This window comes from Lygodium microphyllum, chromosome 27, assembly GCF_053477565.2.
Source record: "Lygodium microphyllum isolate KBCC chromosome 27, Lygodium_microphyllum_v1.1.10, whole genome shotgun sequence".
Lineage (NCBI taxonomy): Eukaryota > Viridiplantae > Streptophyta > Polypodiopsida > Schizaeales > Lygodiaceae > Lygodium > Lygodium microphyllum.
The window spans coordinates 128,867,699-128,885,194 of record NC_141161.1 but is presented as its reverse complement, the minus strand read 5'-3'; the positions used below and the strand labels follow the sequence as shown (position 1 = coordinate 128,885,194).

At 38.9% G+C, this 17,496-nt stretch overlaps 1 protein-coding gene across 1 annotated transcript; it reads right to left on the bottom strand.

The window, feature by feature from the left end:
* Positions 1–14,244: 14,244 nt before the first annotated feature.
* LOC148012827 (uncharacterized) lies at positions 14,245–16,413 on the bottom strand. Its single transcript, XM_087669651.1, has 2 exons — positions 16,024–16,413; positions 14,245–15,830 (listed from the first exon to the last, which is right to left on the bottom strand). Exons 1-2 carry the CDS (start codon positions 16,258–16,260, stop codon positions 15,252–15,254), a joined length of 816 nt encoding a protein of 271 aa, XP_087525777.1. The 5' UTR covers positions 16,261–16,413; the 3' UTR covers positions 14,245–15,251.
* Positions 16,414–17,496: the final 1,083 nt, after the last annotated feature.

The window sequence follows — 17,496 nt, the reverse complement described above, 5'->3', positions numbered from 1 at the left end:
ACAAGAGGATAGAGGCTGCTGGCCTTGGCACCTCTAGCAAGCACAAGTCTACCACGGGTGATCTTCCAAGCAAAATCCCCAAATGAAACATGAAATCTAGCATCATCAAGCTGTCCTGCAGACATAAGACTGCGTGTAAGCACAAGTACATGACATACATCCTGTAATAGAAAAGTACTGCCAATAGAGAATTGCAACCATACATCCCCAATGCCAACAATAGCAAGTGACCTATCATCACCCAAGCGGACTGAGCCAGAGATAGTGCGATAAGAGTGGAACCACTCACAGCAAGGTGTAACATGAAATGAAGCACCAGAATCTAAAAGGCAGCACTATGCATACATAGAGTGAACCTCAGTCAATGGCATAACATCACAAGAACTAGTTGCAAGTACATACTCCCCATCAAAGTCATCAGTCTGCATGACATTTATCTCCTCTATTTTTACACTGGATTTCACAAGTACCATGCTGCGATCAGAGGACTTTTCTTGTACTTTGTATTTCACCTTATATTTGCACTTCTCATTGTGCAACTCATGACACTATAGGTGTATATGACCCTTCTTGCCGCAATGATGACATATCACATTAGCATTTCTTCCACAGACTTGCTAAGTGACTTACCATGCGACTTAGACCTAGACTTCTGCGAGTATCTGCCATGTCCATACCCATGGTCATTCTTACCATCTCTACCTCTAACAATCAAAGCATATGATACACAAGAGGCATCCAAGTTCTTGTGGTTAATCTCTTCCTGCAAAAGAGCACTCTCTACATTAGGCAAGATCAAAATAGTAGCATGAGCACATAAGGCAGTGTGGAATACATCCCATGACTCACTCAGAGTCCCAAGCAAAAACAATGGAGTAACCTCATCATTGAAGGTAATGCCCTGCAAAGTCAAGTTCTTGAGAATAGCATGGAAGTGGCTCAAGTGAGCAGACATCGTCATATTCTCTTTCATGCGCAGGTCCATAAGTTGCTTCAACCAATACATCTGACTTACTGGAATTTTCTTGTCATACATGTTCTTAATTTTATCCCAAAGCTGCCAAGCACTCTATGCTTCCTCAACCACATTGTAATGCACATATTTAGTGAGGGAAAAGATGAGGGTGTACTTGTATAACTCATCAAGCTCATCCCATTCGTCATTAGTCATAGTTTCAAGCTTCTCGCCATGCATCCTTAGTGGCTTGATCTGAGATTTTTGCACCAGTACTTGTCAAACTTGGCTCTTCCAATAGGCATAATTTGTACCATAAAGCCTAATGATGTTGAAGATAGCACTATCAGTGGAAGAAGATGCCATACTGCAATCCAAAACGATGTAGAAAGTTCAAAATTGCTTGTTGTTTTCTATTGTAAACAGAAAATACCACCAAAACCAAGGCAAAATGACCATGAACTGATAGCTAATGATGCTGCCCACCAAGTACCATCAAAAGTACATAAAATCAGGATGATTCAACATGAAAAATACATCACAATCCAGAGATATATTCTTGCTGTAATTTATGACAGCTATGTATAATGAGAGCTAACAGTAGGCAAAACCCAATATTTAAAGTCAATCATTAATTGTCAATGCAAAACTAGCATCAACCAAGTATCAACAAGCATATAACAATCAAATTGACATGAGCCAACACCCAAGCATGTCAAAAAAAGTCCATCAGTAAAGTCAATACACCCCTTAATTAACAAGGAAAAATGTACATACCACTGCCAAGACCTGACATAAGTCGGTGTCTGCTCAATGAATACAAAGTCCATCAATAAAGTCAATACACCCCTTAATCAACAAGGCAAAATGTACATACCACTGCCAAGACTTGACATAAGTCGGTGTCTGCTTAGTGGTGAATACAAAGCTGAATCAGCCTAAGTACATCTACACAGACCAAGGTATATCAAACATACATCATCCACGAGGAGATCCTAATCTCAAGTATCCAAAAGCTCAATATGCATAACCCGCATTACTGCTCAATGTCTGATAAGCATATAAAGACACCTCCACTGGCATAAAATCTATAAGTGACATGAAAATAAGCTCAAACAAAGTATGTAAGAGCACCAGTAATGGAGTATCCAAGATCATACATCAGTTAGACATCCGGAGCATATGAGTGGTCAAGTATCCAATGATAGCATCCAATGTCATGAAGACAATTCCAATCAATCTCTGTGACAAGCCAAAGTAAGACCAAAATAAGCTCCAAAATATCCAAAGTCAATCCCAAATGAATTTTCATTAGCATTCAAGTCCAAACAATGTAACTAGCATGTGTAGGTAGCATAAGAATCAAGCATGTACCAACGGGTCATACATAGACCATAGGTATAATCTCTGTCACAAAGCATGCTAGTGTAGACCAAGGTCAAGTAAATGCCAACTAATGTAGATCTCAAACAAGACTCAAAATACATTCTGAAACCATCCAAAAGCATTTGCCAACCTTCATTTGCATCCCAATAGTCATATGAAACACCCGAGAAGCACCTATGACCAGTAGGCAAAGCATAAAGTGACTAAATAAGCTTCAGCCCTGGAGTGTATAGTAGTGAATTACTGTGTAAAATTGAGTATTTTGAGCCACTAAATCAGCTCCAAATGATGGCCAATCAATAGGCATACATTCCCCAAACATGCGGGGACCACTCGAGAACAACAACCGAGCATAATCGGGCATCAAATGACCATGTAGCATAAGTATAAAGTGTAATGACAGGGAGCTGCCTTGTTTTGGGCTGCCTATGGACTATGTAAAATAGTCAATTGCTAAGAAAATTCAGCCCCAAAAGCATCTCACATCATAGGGATACATTCCCCTAGCATTCAAGGAGCATTCGGGACCAATCGGGCATCAAATGTCAATGCCAAAGTGATCCAGACATAAAATGCTAATGTATCATTGTTGTGGGCTATCTGTAAATTGTATATAATAGTCCCAAACCTAAACTAAATCACATCAATGTGCAATGCCAAGGCTGGGGATCAAATGCCAAGCATAAACCAAGTGTATAGTGTCCAAATGAGGCTACCAATGAGTGCGTGCCAAGGGAGGGCTGAAGTAAAAAACGAATTTTTTTTCAATCCCTTCCTGTTTTACCCTACAAACTGAAATAAACACTCAAAATAAAGATTCAATACCTCTAAAGGAATGCCTTGAGGGTGCCCAAATGGGCTGGGTAGGTGCTTGGAAAGCCAGGGAGTGACGGGAGCTCAAGAAAGTTGGTTATGGCTGCCGAGAAGGAGACCCAATGAGTGTAGGTAATCAATAGGAAGCTGAAGGAGTCATGGACCAAGCTCGAATATTCAAGCAACCATGCTCTAATACCAATTGAAAGGTGAGAAGGATTGAAGCTTGCTTGGAAGAGCTATGGCGGGAGAGTGAGAGTAAGAAAGAGAGAGAGACCAAATGGGAACTCCAACAGTCACAATGTGTGACCGGGCCTTCCTTTATTCAAACTATCACTAAAAGAATAAAGAATAAAGTGACGGTGATGGGCGCCCGCCACCTGCAGTGTGCAGTGGCAGGTACTCTTAATGTAGTAATACATGGGCGGGTAGGTAGAGGCGCCTTTACCCCCAACAGTATTGTTCGTGAGGTCAGGTGTACACTTCCGCGTCATATAGTGGATCCCCAAATACGAAGCAAGGAGGCATTGTTCATTAGGTCGGGTGCACACTTTTGCACCGTATTGTACTTTCACTCATGTCTAAACCAAAGGATGTTGCAAGCTCCCAAAAGCAAGTCACCCCTAATAAGAAAAGAAGAATCAAGGTTAAGGGCTTCTGGTTGTGCTGCCCCACAGCTTCCCCCCCTTGTTCAGCAACAAGTGTGGGAATGCCTAGGAAGTCTCTAGTCAAAGACAAGTCACCATTCAGGGTTCCTAGATTATCTCAGATCACAGAGATTTCTCCATCAGAAAGGCTCCTAAACTTTCTTCTTCAGAATGGCATGAAGTTATATTATTACGGAGCTGCAAATGATATTTTCAACCCTGGCTAGGATATTGACCATGTATTGAATTCATGCAAGAAGTTTTTCCTGGAGGAGTTTGCTAAGTTTGAAAGTCTTGCATTTCCAGTAGTTGAAAAGGATGCAAAGGAATATGTTCACATACCTATTGGGAGCTCACCTTCAGAGAAGGCTTTGTTTTTCAAGAAAGTGTACATCTCATTCTCTTGACAGGTTTTGTACCTCAGATTTGTTTTGTTCTGCTCATTCTAGGAAATGTAGGCTAATGTCAAAAACAGTTGCATTCATTGCATATACTCTTGTTAAATATCATGTAAAATTTTATGAACAACAATTAGAGGGTCCAAAATGTTCCAGCTTCTTCCTTTTGGATGAGGTAGCAAATGACAAGGATGAAGAGGAATGTTTGGACCTTGAGTAAGAAGCATATATTGCTGGCAAACTAGATATTGCCCAATTCAAAGCTGAGACCATTATTGAAGAAAACCATGCAAATTCAGATCTTATATGTGACTCTTCTTTTTATACTATTGCTTCACTTCCAACTTTCCCTATCAAGGACAAGGAATACATATACTATAGCAGACATCCAAAGGCTCTTCAATCTTAGAGAGGATTATTGTTTAGTGATCATTCAAGAGGCTTTTGATGCTGCAAATGGCATTGTTGATGTCGAAAATGAATCGAAAGAAGAGTTACTTAAACTTGACACCGAAATTACAAACAACAAGTCTATTGAAACAGGGAATGTCCTTTCTCTTTGTTTTCATAAGGCAAAGAATGCTGAGAAAGAGTATGGGATTACTAAAGAGGAGTTCAACGGCCTTTAAGACCAACTTGGAATTTCCCATTTTGGAACAGAAGAGTCGCAATATGTTAAAGAATTGGAAGATACCAATGAGGCACAATCATCAATTAAACATATGGAATCCAACTAAGCTAGAGAATGATGAAAATCAATTGGTACTATAATCTTGAATTCTGTAAGATATACATTAATATGTTTGATTTCAACATTCATTTAACATTTATCTTTTTTTACAATTGGAGATTGAAGATTTTGATAACTTCTTAGGACGGGGTAAAGGGACAAGAGTTGGTATTAGTTCACTGAAAGATGTTGCACTTGGCCATTACTTAGGAAGGATTTGATCCGCATGTTTTCTTGGTATTTCATAACATCTTCTCAGAGAAAGCAACATGGCCAATATTATGTATCAAGGCACTTACAAGGCTACTTGGTTTATTTGGGTTACAGTATAATGCACACAAGGTGATGTTTTTGGAGAAGACTGCGGCAATTAGGATTTTTTGTTATGGTCCTAGTTTCTCTGCTTCTAGAGCAAGATACTTTCTGGCCCTCTCATCTTATGCTTTGGCAGCAAACCGAACTGATATAAAATCAATAGTTGGCTACAAGAGAAGAAATTTTCCGCAGGAAATGTCCCGGAGGGGGAGGATGATGTAAAGGGTCTTGAGAGCTAGCTTTGTACTTTTCTTTCTTGAAAAATACTATGAATGCAAGTTGAAGTATTCATTCTTTGAAGCTATCCTCAAAAAAACCAATTGAATAGCTCTTCAAGAGCATTGCTTTTTGTAACTCCTCCTCCATGTCTTGTGCTTCGAAAAAAACTTGTACGTGCTTGATAGTGAGATTTTTCCATGCCTTGACCACTATAAGTTGCTAGGGGGCCTTGCTCCTTCACAAAGTAAGGCCTGTGGATATGAAGAATATGCTACAAATTTATAAGAGTAACAATCATTTTATGCAAATGGAAATTTTATCAAAGAAAGCTTGGATTAAATATTCTCTCTTACCAAATAAAATGTGATATCTTTTTTCCTCCATGCCTCCTTTATTGCTTGAAAAAGATTTGTAATCGAACATTTGAACTCTTTTGGATATGTGTAGGTTTTCGTTTGTTGCTTGAGGAGCTTTAGGAAGACATCGAGATGTCTCCAAACCTCCATCCTTAGAAATGTAAGTCGTGGTGTGCTTGCAACATTTGTCGTTATCCCACACAATTCTCTCCAATGCCCCCAAGTAATGCTCGCATGTTTTCTTGTATGGTTTCCAAAAAAACTTCTAGCTTTTGAGCCTCCCATTGAGACATCAGCCAAGACATCTCTTTTTTTCTCTGAAAGTGTTGGATTTTTTCTTAAGTGAACTTGACCTCCATGAAAAACCATTTTGGAGAGTAATGCCTCACATTTCTCAATACACTCATCCGATAAAGACAAAAGCTTAATTGAGTATACAAAGTTGAGATGCAACCTAAGAAGTTTATCAATAATTCCAATCTCTACATGCAAAGTACATATATGAACATTTGTAAGAGGAATTGAAAGAATTAGATCCCATATATCTTTCTTGTTTTTATTTTGACGTAAATCTATAGAGTCTCTAGTTGGGGCTCTTCTTGCAGGGCGCAAGTTGCTCCAATATTTAGACCCAACACTTTCCATGCAATAAATACAAGGATATTTTGCATTTGCCCCATTACATATTCCAAGCATACATTTGATAGTTTTCAAGCCAATGCTCATGTGCCATTCCACATTAAAATTACCAACCCCATCAACAACTAACATTTCTCCTTCACTTTGAGACTAAATAATATTTGGAATACCTGTATGAGTAAATAACCATTTCAATGTTTGATGATTCTCAATTGGTACCTAAGCTGCACCAACCCACCAAATCTTCATCTCAAACTGGAACTTATGCACTAGTGCTTGACCCCCATCATTGGTGTATTCCAATATCCTATTTATAATGCAAATGTTGACTCTTACCATATTTTTTTCTTTTTGAATATGTGCTTCATCTAACTTCAAGGCAAACTTCAAAACACCATGACATTCCTCTAACATGAGTCTATACATGTGAACCATTGCAATTTGCACTCTTCTTAGATCAACCCATATATTGTTAAATACATTGTATTCAAAACTAGATTTTCTTTTTGTCTTTTCATATGGCATGGATGCTTCAATATGAATGTATTCCCCAAAAACTTGTGGAATCTTACGATTCATGGCAGTCCTTGCAACCAATACTCTAAGGGCTCGAGGTAACCCAAATATAGTTATTTTATTACATTTTAGATTTTTTAACTATAATCTTGAGATAGCCCGATATCCTTTTCGACTAATGCCCATAGTATCACATGTCTCTACAATTTTGTTTGGTTTTACTATGTCCTTTAAGTCCTTGATCAATTCTTTGAGAGTTGGGTCTCCCAAATCCATATTCTGAGGTGACCTATGAATCCTCAAAATATCATTCTTATTCATGGTCTCTTTTAAAAGACTGATTTTTTCCTCACTCTCTCGAATATTAATACCTGACATGTTAGAGGCATATTTCTTTTCAAGATTCAATATTCTTTTCTTTGCTCTCACACAAGCTAGTTATATTTTTTAATGGTCTCTTTCTCTCTGTAAATCCTATTGGAGTTTTCTTTAAGTGTGCTAGCTTGTCTTGTAATGACTTATTAGCATTTTCCATAACATCAATCTTATTTGTAAGCTAAAAAATGCTTGTCTGTGCAATAAATAATGCTTTTCTCATTTCATTCATTTGATCCATGTATGTGTAAGATGTAGAGTATAACCTTTTACAATAGTCAAGTATCCCATTATAACCTTCCCCCACATATCTCACATAGTCATGAATATTAAAAAATTTAGGAGGTTTACCTATTGAAGAATCCTTGGGATAAATATTTCCATCCACCCACAAATCCATATGTTTCTTTCCTTGAGTTTGCAATCTGTTGGCCACCATCTAATATGTTAGTACTCGAAGATGTATACTTCTCCAAGATGAATAAATTGGATCTAGTTGGATGGTAAGTTTGTACTTGCATATGCTCGCATCTATGTTACTTGCAGATGTTTTGCTAAACATTTTAGCAGATCAACAATCACAGTGATAAGAAAGTGAGCACAAAGAAGAGAATGGTGAAAGAGAATGGAGAAAGAGCATGTGAAAAAAAGGCACAATAGTAGACAAACCACGATATAGGTGGACATTTTTCGAAAATACAATTTCTTCCCAGTTCCAAGACAAAAAATGGTCAAAAAGGTGACCCTGACATAAATTAAAGATGAGGGACAATTAATGGTTGAGCTCTTCAATGAATTCAATATTCTCTCATTAATCACATCTGCGCAACCAAATTTGGTATTTTCATTCTTCCAAAATCTCAACTAATTAGCAACTTAATTATTTTCTTACAGGTGCCTTTTTTGAAGCATTTTTGGCCCTAATGTTGGTTCTTATGTGGTTTGTCTTCTAGCAAAAAGGTCATTGATACCAAGCCAACGTAAAAGTTAAAGTGGATAGTGTTGGTCGCTTTGAAAGATAAAGTTATGGAAAGGGGTTATACTAAAAATAAAGGGTATTGACTTTGTTGAGACCTTTGCTCCCACACATTGACGCAACTATTCATAGCATTTGTGCATTGGCAACTCATAATGGTTGGAATGTACATAATCAAAACTACATTTTTGAATGGTGATTTAAATCAAAAAGTGTATGTTTTTTAACAACATGCTTTGGTACAAAAGAGGCAAGAGAAAACAAAGTGTATAGATTGAAATAGGCATTGTATGGTCTAAAGTGGGCACCTTGAGCTCGATATAAGAAGATACTTGTATAGTTAATTGCACATGGTTTTCAAAATAGTCTGCCTAAAAGCACCTTATGCATTGAATATGAGGGTGATATGCCTCTGATCATTGTGATTTATGTTGACTAGTCCTAATGAGACACATTGTAGATTTTAATACTAAGTTGAATTCATTTTTCAACTTGTCAATTTTGGGCTTATTGTAACATTATCTGGACACTCAATTCAAATAGTATGATGTAGGCATTGCTTTAGGTCAAAGAAAGTATTTCGAGGTATTACTATAGAGGCTTGGTCTTGAGAATTGCAAAGTTTGAAGTTGAGCCTTCAAGATGCTCGAGACTGCTTTGATGTCTTTCTCTATCTGTAGATTGTTGGATACTTGATTTATGTATGTATTATGAGACCCCACTTTCAATTTGTAGTCTCACATATAAGTAAGTTTGAACAACCCATAGCAAGCAATAAAGTGTATCTTTAACTACTTAAGTGGTACTCCACACCTTGTGCTATTTTATCCCAAGGAGAGATCATTACCAAAAAATTTGCACACATATTTGGAGTATGACTATCTTAGTTGTTATGACACTTGTGTATCATTACTATTTTTGAATATGACTATTTAGTTGTCACGACACTTGTGTATCCACAAGTGGTTTTTGTTGAAAGATAAGCATAGGAACTCTCCTTACACTCTGGAGAGGATAAGGGTAGCTAGGTGTAAATGGACTAGAGGACAAGGGAAATTTTAACTCTAACTCCTCCAATGGCTATATACATAGCCTAAAGTACACACTCAATGTAGAGAAGAGTGTACTAGTTGTACCTTGAACAACTGACTAAACAAGATCTTGTTCTTGTACTTGAGCTCTCTCTCTCTCTCTCTCTCTCTTGTGCACAATCTCTCATGCTTCCAACTCTGATTTGCAACATGGTATCAGAGCCATCTTTGATCCTTCAACTTCCCTTAGCCTCTTTACACATCTAAGTGCATAAGAAGAACTCTTGCCATCTCAGTTCCCTTCCTTTCCACCATAGCCAACTAGACCCCTTCACCTTGGAGGAGATGGTGAGTGCAATAGAAGCAGTCTTAGCTCTTGATTCCTTCTAGAGACTTCATCCTCAACTTAGGGCACTTCAGTACGGTGCATCAATCCCTGACATTGGACGAAATGGTGGGCAGCATTGCCACAAATGCAAAAAACGACACAGTTCTGACAGCGTGGCAGCTCGTATAGCAACGCGGCCTGCAGCAGATGTAATAAGGGCGGCCACGATGGGGTTTGATAGTCCCCCCAAGTGGGTTATCTCCACCCAAGAGGGTTCTTAGAAATTCTTCATCTACTGCTCCCACAAAGTCAAACCCTAATTGTGGGTCTCCTGGCAGCCATAGCCAGAAAGCTTCAAGCTTCTTCAACCTTCAAATTTTTCAATGTTTGGTCACTAACAGTGATTTTAATCACTAAGTCATCTCTTCCAAAGTCAGTTACTAATTTGGGAACTTCATTTGAGAGGTTCTTTTACTTGGAAGGTCATCATCAAGCTCATCAAGACTGACATCTACCATCTCTAGCAACATAAACTAGAGATGAGTACTTGTAAGCACTAAGGCACATTGCTTAATCATTATTATTGCTGGTACCTACACAATCTGAGTTTTTTCATCAAAAAATTTAAACAATTGAGTGCTTTACTTCACGTTGTAAGGCTATGTGTACAATTATAAACACATAGACCGTCCTATCCTAAACCTGTATTACATATCATGTGTGGTTTTTTCAAGTACCCTAGTAAATGAAATTAGAGGGATGAGTGTCACTGTACTCTCCTCGGAGTCATCAACAACAAGCATTGAAATCATAGACCGTCCTTGTCCAACACAAAGTTCATCTACTAATCCATACCACAAGGAGGAGCCCGAAGTCCAGTCTAGGTTTACATCATTAAAGCCTAAAAAGACCATTAAACCTCGGAAGAAGATTGCACATAAGAAAGGACCACCAATGTCATATTTTGAAATATTACATATGTATGATTTTCAACCTTTCTCCTCATTGCAACTTTGGTATCAATTGTTTGATTTGCTTCCGCATTCAGTGGCAAGGTTGTAAGGGACTAGACACTGCCCTTGTCCTAGCAAGTGGTAAGACTTTCCAAATGGCCACAACATATGCTGATGTCCGTCCCCAAATTCAAAAATTTAATGGAAAAGATTTTCATCCTTGGCAAGCCTTGGTCAAATACAAAATGATGGAAAGAGGATACTAGCCTTTCATAAAAGGGACCAAAGTAATTGACCCATCCAATCCCCTTGATGTAGAAGATGATGAACGGGCTCAGGCCATCATCATGCTTCATTTAGATGAATCTTTAATTCATCACATTGACCAACTTTCAACTGCAAAAGAAAAGTGGGATGAGCTTGAAAGGCTCTACGGTGCTACAGGAAAGAACTCCAAGATATTTCTCAAGATTGAGTTTTTTAGCTTGGAATACAAATAGGGAGAATATCTAAGCAAGTTTATTTCACCTATGAAGGGGCTTATGGCATAGCTTGTCTCTGTTGAAGCACCCATCCATGATGAAGATGCCATTGCCATCCTGCTAAAGTCTGTGAAGAAGGCTTTTCCAACCCTTGTGACTACCCTAACTAATATCCCAAACCCAACTTTAGCAAGTACCATCTAGTCATGCTTGGATGAAGAGAAGAGAAACCATACTGAAGGGTCTTCAGCATTTACTTCCCATGAGAAAGTGTTAGTATATACAACTTCTACTAAGTGCTCCTTCTGTCACAAAAAGGGGCATATTATGAGCAACTACTAGAAGAAATATCTTGACAAAATGAAGTACAATAAATGCAAAAAGACTGGGCATATCACCAATAAATGTCCTAGTGTTCCAGAAATACCTAAGAAATCGGAGGTCAACTTTGCCTCCCAATCCACAGGTGACCGACTCTTTTGAGTCTTATAGCACTGTCTACCTATAACCTTTTCTTGTAGCCTAATTTATAAAGGCATCTCATTGAGAATTAAGGGGAGGCATCCTATTATGTTTTATCCAATGCCACCTGGCATTGAGGGGGGGTGTTGAAAGATAAGCATAGGAACTCTCCTTACACTGGAGAGGATAAGGGTAGCTAGGTGTAAATGGACTAGAGAATAGGGGAAACCCTAACCCTAACTCCTCCAGTGGCTATATAAACAGCCTAAAGTACACACTCAATGTAGAGGAGAGTGTACTAGTTGTACCTTGAACAATTGACTAAACAATATCTTGTTCTTGTACTTGAGCTCTCTCTCCCCCTCTTGTGCACACTCTCTCATGCTTCCAACTTTGATTTGCAACAGTTTTTGCTTCATCCTTGATAGCTCATGTATATTTTGGTTGGGCAAGGCGCATCATACTATGGCCACTTCTAGCTATAACGCTGAGTACATGGCAACTTGCACAACGATAGTTGAGTGTGTTTAGCTTAGACGTCTTTTAGCCAACTTAGGTACTAGGCAATCATTTGCCACCGCCATCTTCATTGACAATCAAAGCGCATTGGCAATTGCACAAAATCCAATGTTTCTTGCATGTACTAAGCACATTAAGGTGCATTATCATTGTGTTAAGGAGAGTCTCTCTACAAAGAAGAGATTAGATTGGGATGTATGTCAATGTAGGAAAACCTTGAAAATTGTTTTATAAAGGCTTTGCCTCATGAGAGATTTGAAGTTTTCTACAAATCTTTGGACTTACTCCCCTTTGTGAATTTATCTAGTCCAATGGGCTTGATACTTGGACACGTGAGTGTTAGCTCTTCTTCATTACATCATTCCTAGGGAGAATTTATTTTCATTTTTCAATAATGACGGTGTAAACATACTTAAAAACCCCTAAGCACTTTTCTCTCTTCGAGAGGTTTTTTTTTCCTAGCCTTCTATATATGCCTATTCACTTTAGGCCATATTAAGTCTTGTAAATCTTCTCAATCTATACATCTCAAGATTCTTCTTCTCCAAGTTGTTTACCGGCATTCATGCAATCCTAAATCCAGTAAAAACAATGTATTCGTGACTCGTGACTTGATGTTCCTCAATGAACTTTACAATTGCATTAGTTTCTTCTTAATTTAGTTGTATGAAATTCAACTTTTCCTTTCTTTTTGCAACAAGTGTACAATATGGCTTGCTCTATTTGAATCACCAAACTAACACTTTATAATTCAATGTATTTGATACAATCCTAGTAACAATTCGTGGTCCTAACTAAGAAATTGCTCTTTCAAAAGCACTCTCAATATACATAATAGCTTTTTACTTAAGAGGAGAACAAATAGCCTTGAGAAAAATGTTTCCACATGAAAACATAATTGTTACATTTACTAACGGATTTTTGCTAGCAATTATTCCATTCATCTATGCCAATTGGACATGTATAGTTAGTGCACAATTCTACATATTGGGTTCAAGCTAAGTTCAACTACATGTTATATTCATGCAATATTTTCGCCTCATTTAATTATAATCTAAAGTGCTTGCTTAAAAAGACTCGTTGTATATTCCAAATGTGATCCCAAGACCCTTCTACCATCAAGGGATCATTGTAAGTTGTTGGCAAGAATTTGTACTACTTGACTCGAGAGATACATATTGAACCCACATCTTTATTGTATACATCCTCCTAAGTATTTACTGATTAAAACACCAATAGAATATATATATGCATCTTCTACACCAACCTTGACTATTGCCCAATCTAAAGGTTGCTCCTTTTCATTGATCCACCTTGCTTTGTACACCATTAAAAATAATAGTATCATTACTTTGATTGTTAATGATAGTTTGGGTTATTTATTTGAAAGATTTGAATGCATTACTCTTTGAGAACATGTGGAAGGCAAATGAGATATTTAATCTTAATTAAAAAGGTTGTAATATGGATGTTCCTTCTAGCAATACATTTGGTGTTTTCTCGCAACCTCAACTTTTATGCCATCTTTTCACTATTTATGACTTCTTTCATCCCTGTTCTACATTCAACTCTTCTACCTTTTTTCTATCACGATCCACCATTCATCCTCTTCTTGGCAAAGCCATAAACTAAACCAACATGTGAACATTGATAATTTGCTAACCCAAACAATGACATCACAATATTATTTAAACATGAGATGCAACCATTACAACATTTAAGCATGATGATGCTCAATTACAATGTGGCAATTAACATTATATCAAATACCATAATCTTTAGAAAAGCAATAATCAATGAATTCATCAAGAATCCCTCTATTAATTATGGACTCTCAAGCTTCAATGACAAGAGTAGGGCCTAATTTCACAACCAAAATATATACATATCATAATGGAAAAGACATTGCTTTTGTAGGTATGTGCCAATTTGCAAGCTTATTGATGAAGATGTCGCTCCTAAGACTATGCTTCATGGTTCATGATTCATCATACCATTAAATTAACAATAAACCTCCAATCTCAAAGGATCAATCCTTGTTATCCATGAAAATCAGTCGTGTGTCCCAACTTGACAACAAAATCTAATGTGAAAATTCTCAAGTAGTAACTCACAACATTAGCGTGCACACCAATAAAGAATCTGTTTATTGTTAAATAAACAAGGCTTTTTACATATCAAGAGTTGTGCAGTTGGTAGTTTGAACTCTTGGGTAGAGCAATTGAATTACATCAAGTTAACTAAGGTTCACTCTTCTACACAAGGCAACTCTCTCTCTCTCTCTCTCTCTCTCTCTCTCTCTCTCTCTCTCTCTTCCCCCCAAAAAAAAACTTCTACAAACTCATCATGCCTAGCTATGGCCGTTCGTTTGTTAACTCATCATACCTAGCTATGGCTGTTTGTTTGCTAAAGGCCAATTGGATTAGACGAGGTTAGGCATTCCTAACACGCAATATCTCGGCTCCCTTGTCTTTTGATATGGTAACAAGCTCGGACGTCTATCTAATACACATGCTTTGTGCAAAGAACAGGCCCTTAAGAAATCTGGAGTCATTTAGAGGCTTGGCAAACCCCCAACTTTGTTGAAAAAGCCACACAAGACTTGTGGAAATGTTTATCTCTAGCTTGCATGCCTGAGTGGAATGAGCGGGTTTTGATCCCTATGGTACTCAATCGAAAATGCAGGCGAATCAGTTTGAAAGAGTTTAAGGGAGAAGCAATAATTGGTGAAAACGCTTTACATGCTAAAAGGCAAGGACAGGCGTGACAAAAGAGAGACCAAATAATATGCAACAAACATGACAAACAAGCCAATTTATTAGCTCTGATGTGGATCACGAATCAACATTCCAGGCAGAGCATTGATTTCAAATAATCAGCCATAATTCTGCACCAACCAACCAAGAAACTATATTTGTGTTGAGCTTCCACGCATGTTAAGCCAATAATCAGGAACTCTACCACTGCTGGATTGATGATCACCTTGATGAGGAAGCCGGTGGAGATGATAATCTACTGCTCCTGGATTATGGATGATCTGGATGATAAAATGCCAGCAGAAATAACAGCGATCTGCCCCGAGATTGATGATCTTGATGATAACTCCACTATTAATTTTCTTGATGATAATCTACTACCGCTGGATTGATGATCATCTTGATGATAATGCTGGTGAAGATGACAATCTTCTTAAGTGATAACGTTGTTGATAACGATGATGATTGTTATTATTATTAGCCAGATTTCTCTCTCTGCCATGGACATGATCAGGAGGAGCAACAGAGGAGCTCCAATCTGCAGAGAGGTAGGAAGAACTCGGGCTTGTGGACTGCTCCATACTGAGCTTTGATGGGGCCCCGGACAGCCGCGGGGGGAGTATCCCATCCTCATTGAAAAGCGTATTCCTGTTGAACACGCTTTCATGCCCTGCTGTCGCTGCTGCTGTTTTTCTTTCCATCTCTAGAAAGGCTGCAAGAGAGGTGGACATGTTGTCTTCGCAGGCGGGCTCCGAGCTTCCGCAACCGATGAGAGAGAAGGGGCACCATGAGGAACGATGGCGGGAGAAGCTTTTCTTGCTGGTGTGAGCTTCCGGAGCTTCAAGAAGGATGTGTGGATCGATGGGGATGGCCCTGTCCGATCCATTGTTGTATGGAGAGGCGGAAATAGGAGAGCAGAGGCCGATGAGGCTGCCAAGCGTAGTGCTCCTCTCGGGGAAGAAGGAACCTGTAGACTGCAAGACGACACAGGCTGAAAGGTCAAAAACCCTAACACACAGACAGACAGACAGACAGAGAGTAAAACCCTTATCAGAACTGTTTCACAGAGGAGAAACTCATACACGGAGAGAGTAAGGAAAACCTAACACCACACACATGCGCGCACACGCGGAGAGAGAGAGAGAGAGAGAGAGAGAGAGAGAGGACCTCCGTGTCGAGATCGGAGGTCCAGGAGTGTGAGGGGGTGGTGGCAGTGGTGGAGGAGGAGCTCAGGAGGAAGGCCTCGGCATTTAGCTCGCGGAGATGCTCCACCAGCCTCGCCTGCAAACTCGACGGAGGAGGAGAAGGTGGCTGCTGCCGCAATTGCAATCCTAGAGGCATCCCATCGGACGCTCCGCCATTGTCGTCGTTGTTGGTGCTGATGTGGAATTCAGGTATTGCCATTCTCTCCCGCGAGAGAGAGAGAGAGAGAGAGAGTGTGTGTGTGTGTGTGTGTGTGTGTGAGGGCGAGAGTGATGGAGGTGGAGAGCGGTTTTGTATTTCAACTCCTTGCGGGGAATAGCCAGGACTAGGACGGAAGTAGTCAAAGGGTCTACACACCACAATATCAAACTTCCAAGTTCCAAGTGAAATTTTCAAGAATCGTTTTTTATTGAATGGAAAATTTCACCAGCTTTATGTTCTTGAGCGACCCACTAGGGAAGACGAAGGATGAAGTGGACTTTATTTCACACGTTTAGCAATCAATAAAATTTAATACCCTCCCAACATGGCTAGGGCCTTCCATGAAGGTGATTGTATCGATGCAAGCCCTTGCAAAGTGTGAAGGAGAGTCAAGAAAGGACAAGGAAATATCGCAAAGCGTGTGAATCATGAGGACGATTCAAGCTAGACAGTGAGTATTCTCATAATGTCACTTTATCAGTCGGTTAGCTTGTGGAGGAAAATCCTTTCAAGGTCCACATAGATGGACCCTGACAAGAAGCTATGCAAGGAGGACCATGTATACAAACCCTATGGAGAGCTAGATAGGACCTGTGGGCAACTTGTAGTACTTGTACTTGTATCCCAATGATAAAGATGGTACCTGTAATGACATGTTTATACCCTTCAGTGCCCTGACATAAAGCCGCTGATTGCTACAGAAGAGCCATGGCTCTTGCTATGAAAAGTATATTCAAAGTGGAACACTAGCTGAATGTAGAAAGCCTTGTGATTGGAATGAAGAGGATGGTGCAACAAGTTGGAATTTACCAAACTCCATGAAGTTAAGTTGGGAAGTCATCATAGCTAAAGATCATTCCATTGCCTATGACTTACATAATGCAAAAAGAGGTAATCAATTTGTTATGCTAGAAGGAAAACTCATAAATGAAATGCTTAAGAGTGATAAGATCAAAAGACTACTCTTGGACATGTCATCTATCATAGGGAGGATAAAGAAGGTTTGCAGAATTGATCTAGCTGACATATGGGTAGGAAATATTTGTTAAAGAAGTGGGGATTGAAACTTCCCATAAAGGATAGAGCCTTTCCATGGGGGGTGGGCACATGATTGTAGACTTGCGATATTAGAGAATATACATTGATGGAAAATGTAAGAGGAAGAGTCTCTCAAGCACTTTTTTTATGTATAGCATAGGAAGCATGGAGATATTGCTACCTTAAGTGAGAAAAAAT

Coding starts and splice junctions, on each gene's coding strand:
- LOC148012827 (XM_087669651.1), bottom strand. CDS start 16,260: ATGGCAATACCTGAATTCCACATCAGCACCAACAACGACGACAATGGC. Junction 15,831..16,023: donor CCTCCGATCTCGACACGGAG/GTCCTCTCTCTC, acceptor GTCGTCTTGCAG/TCTACAGGTTCCTTCTTCCC.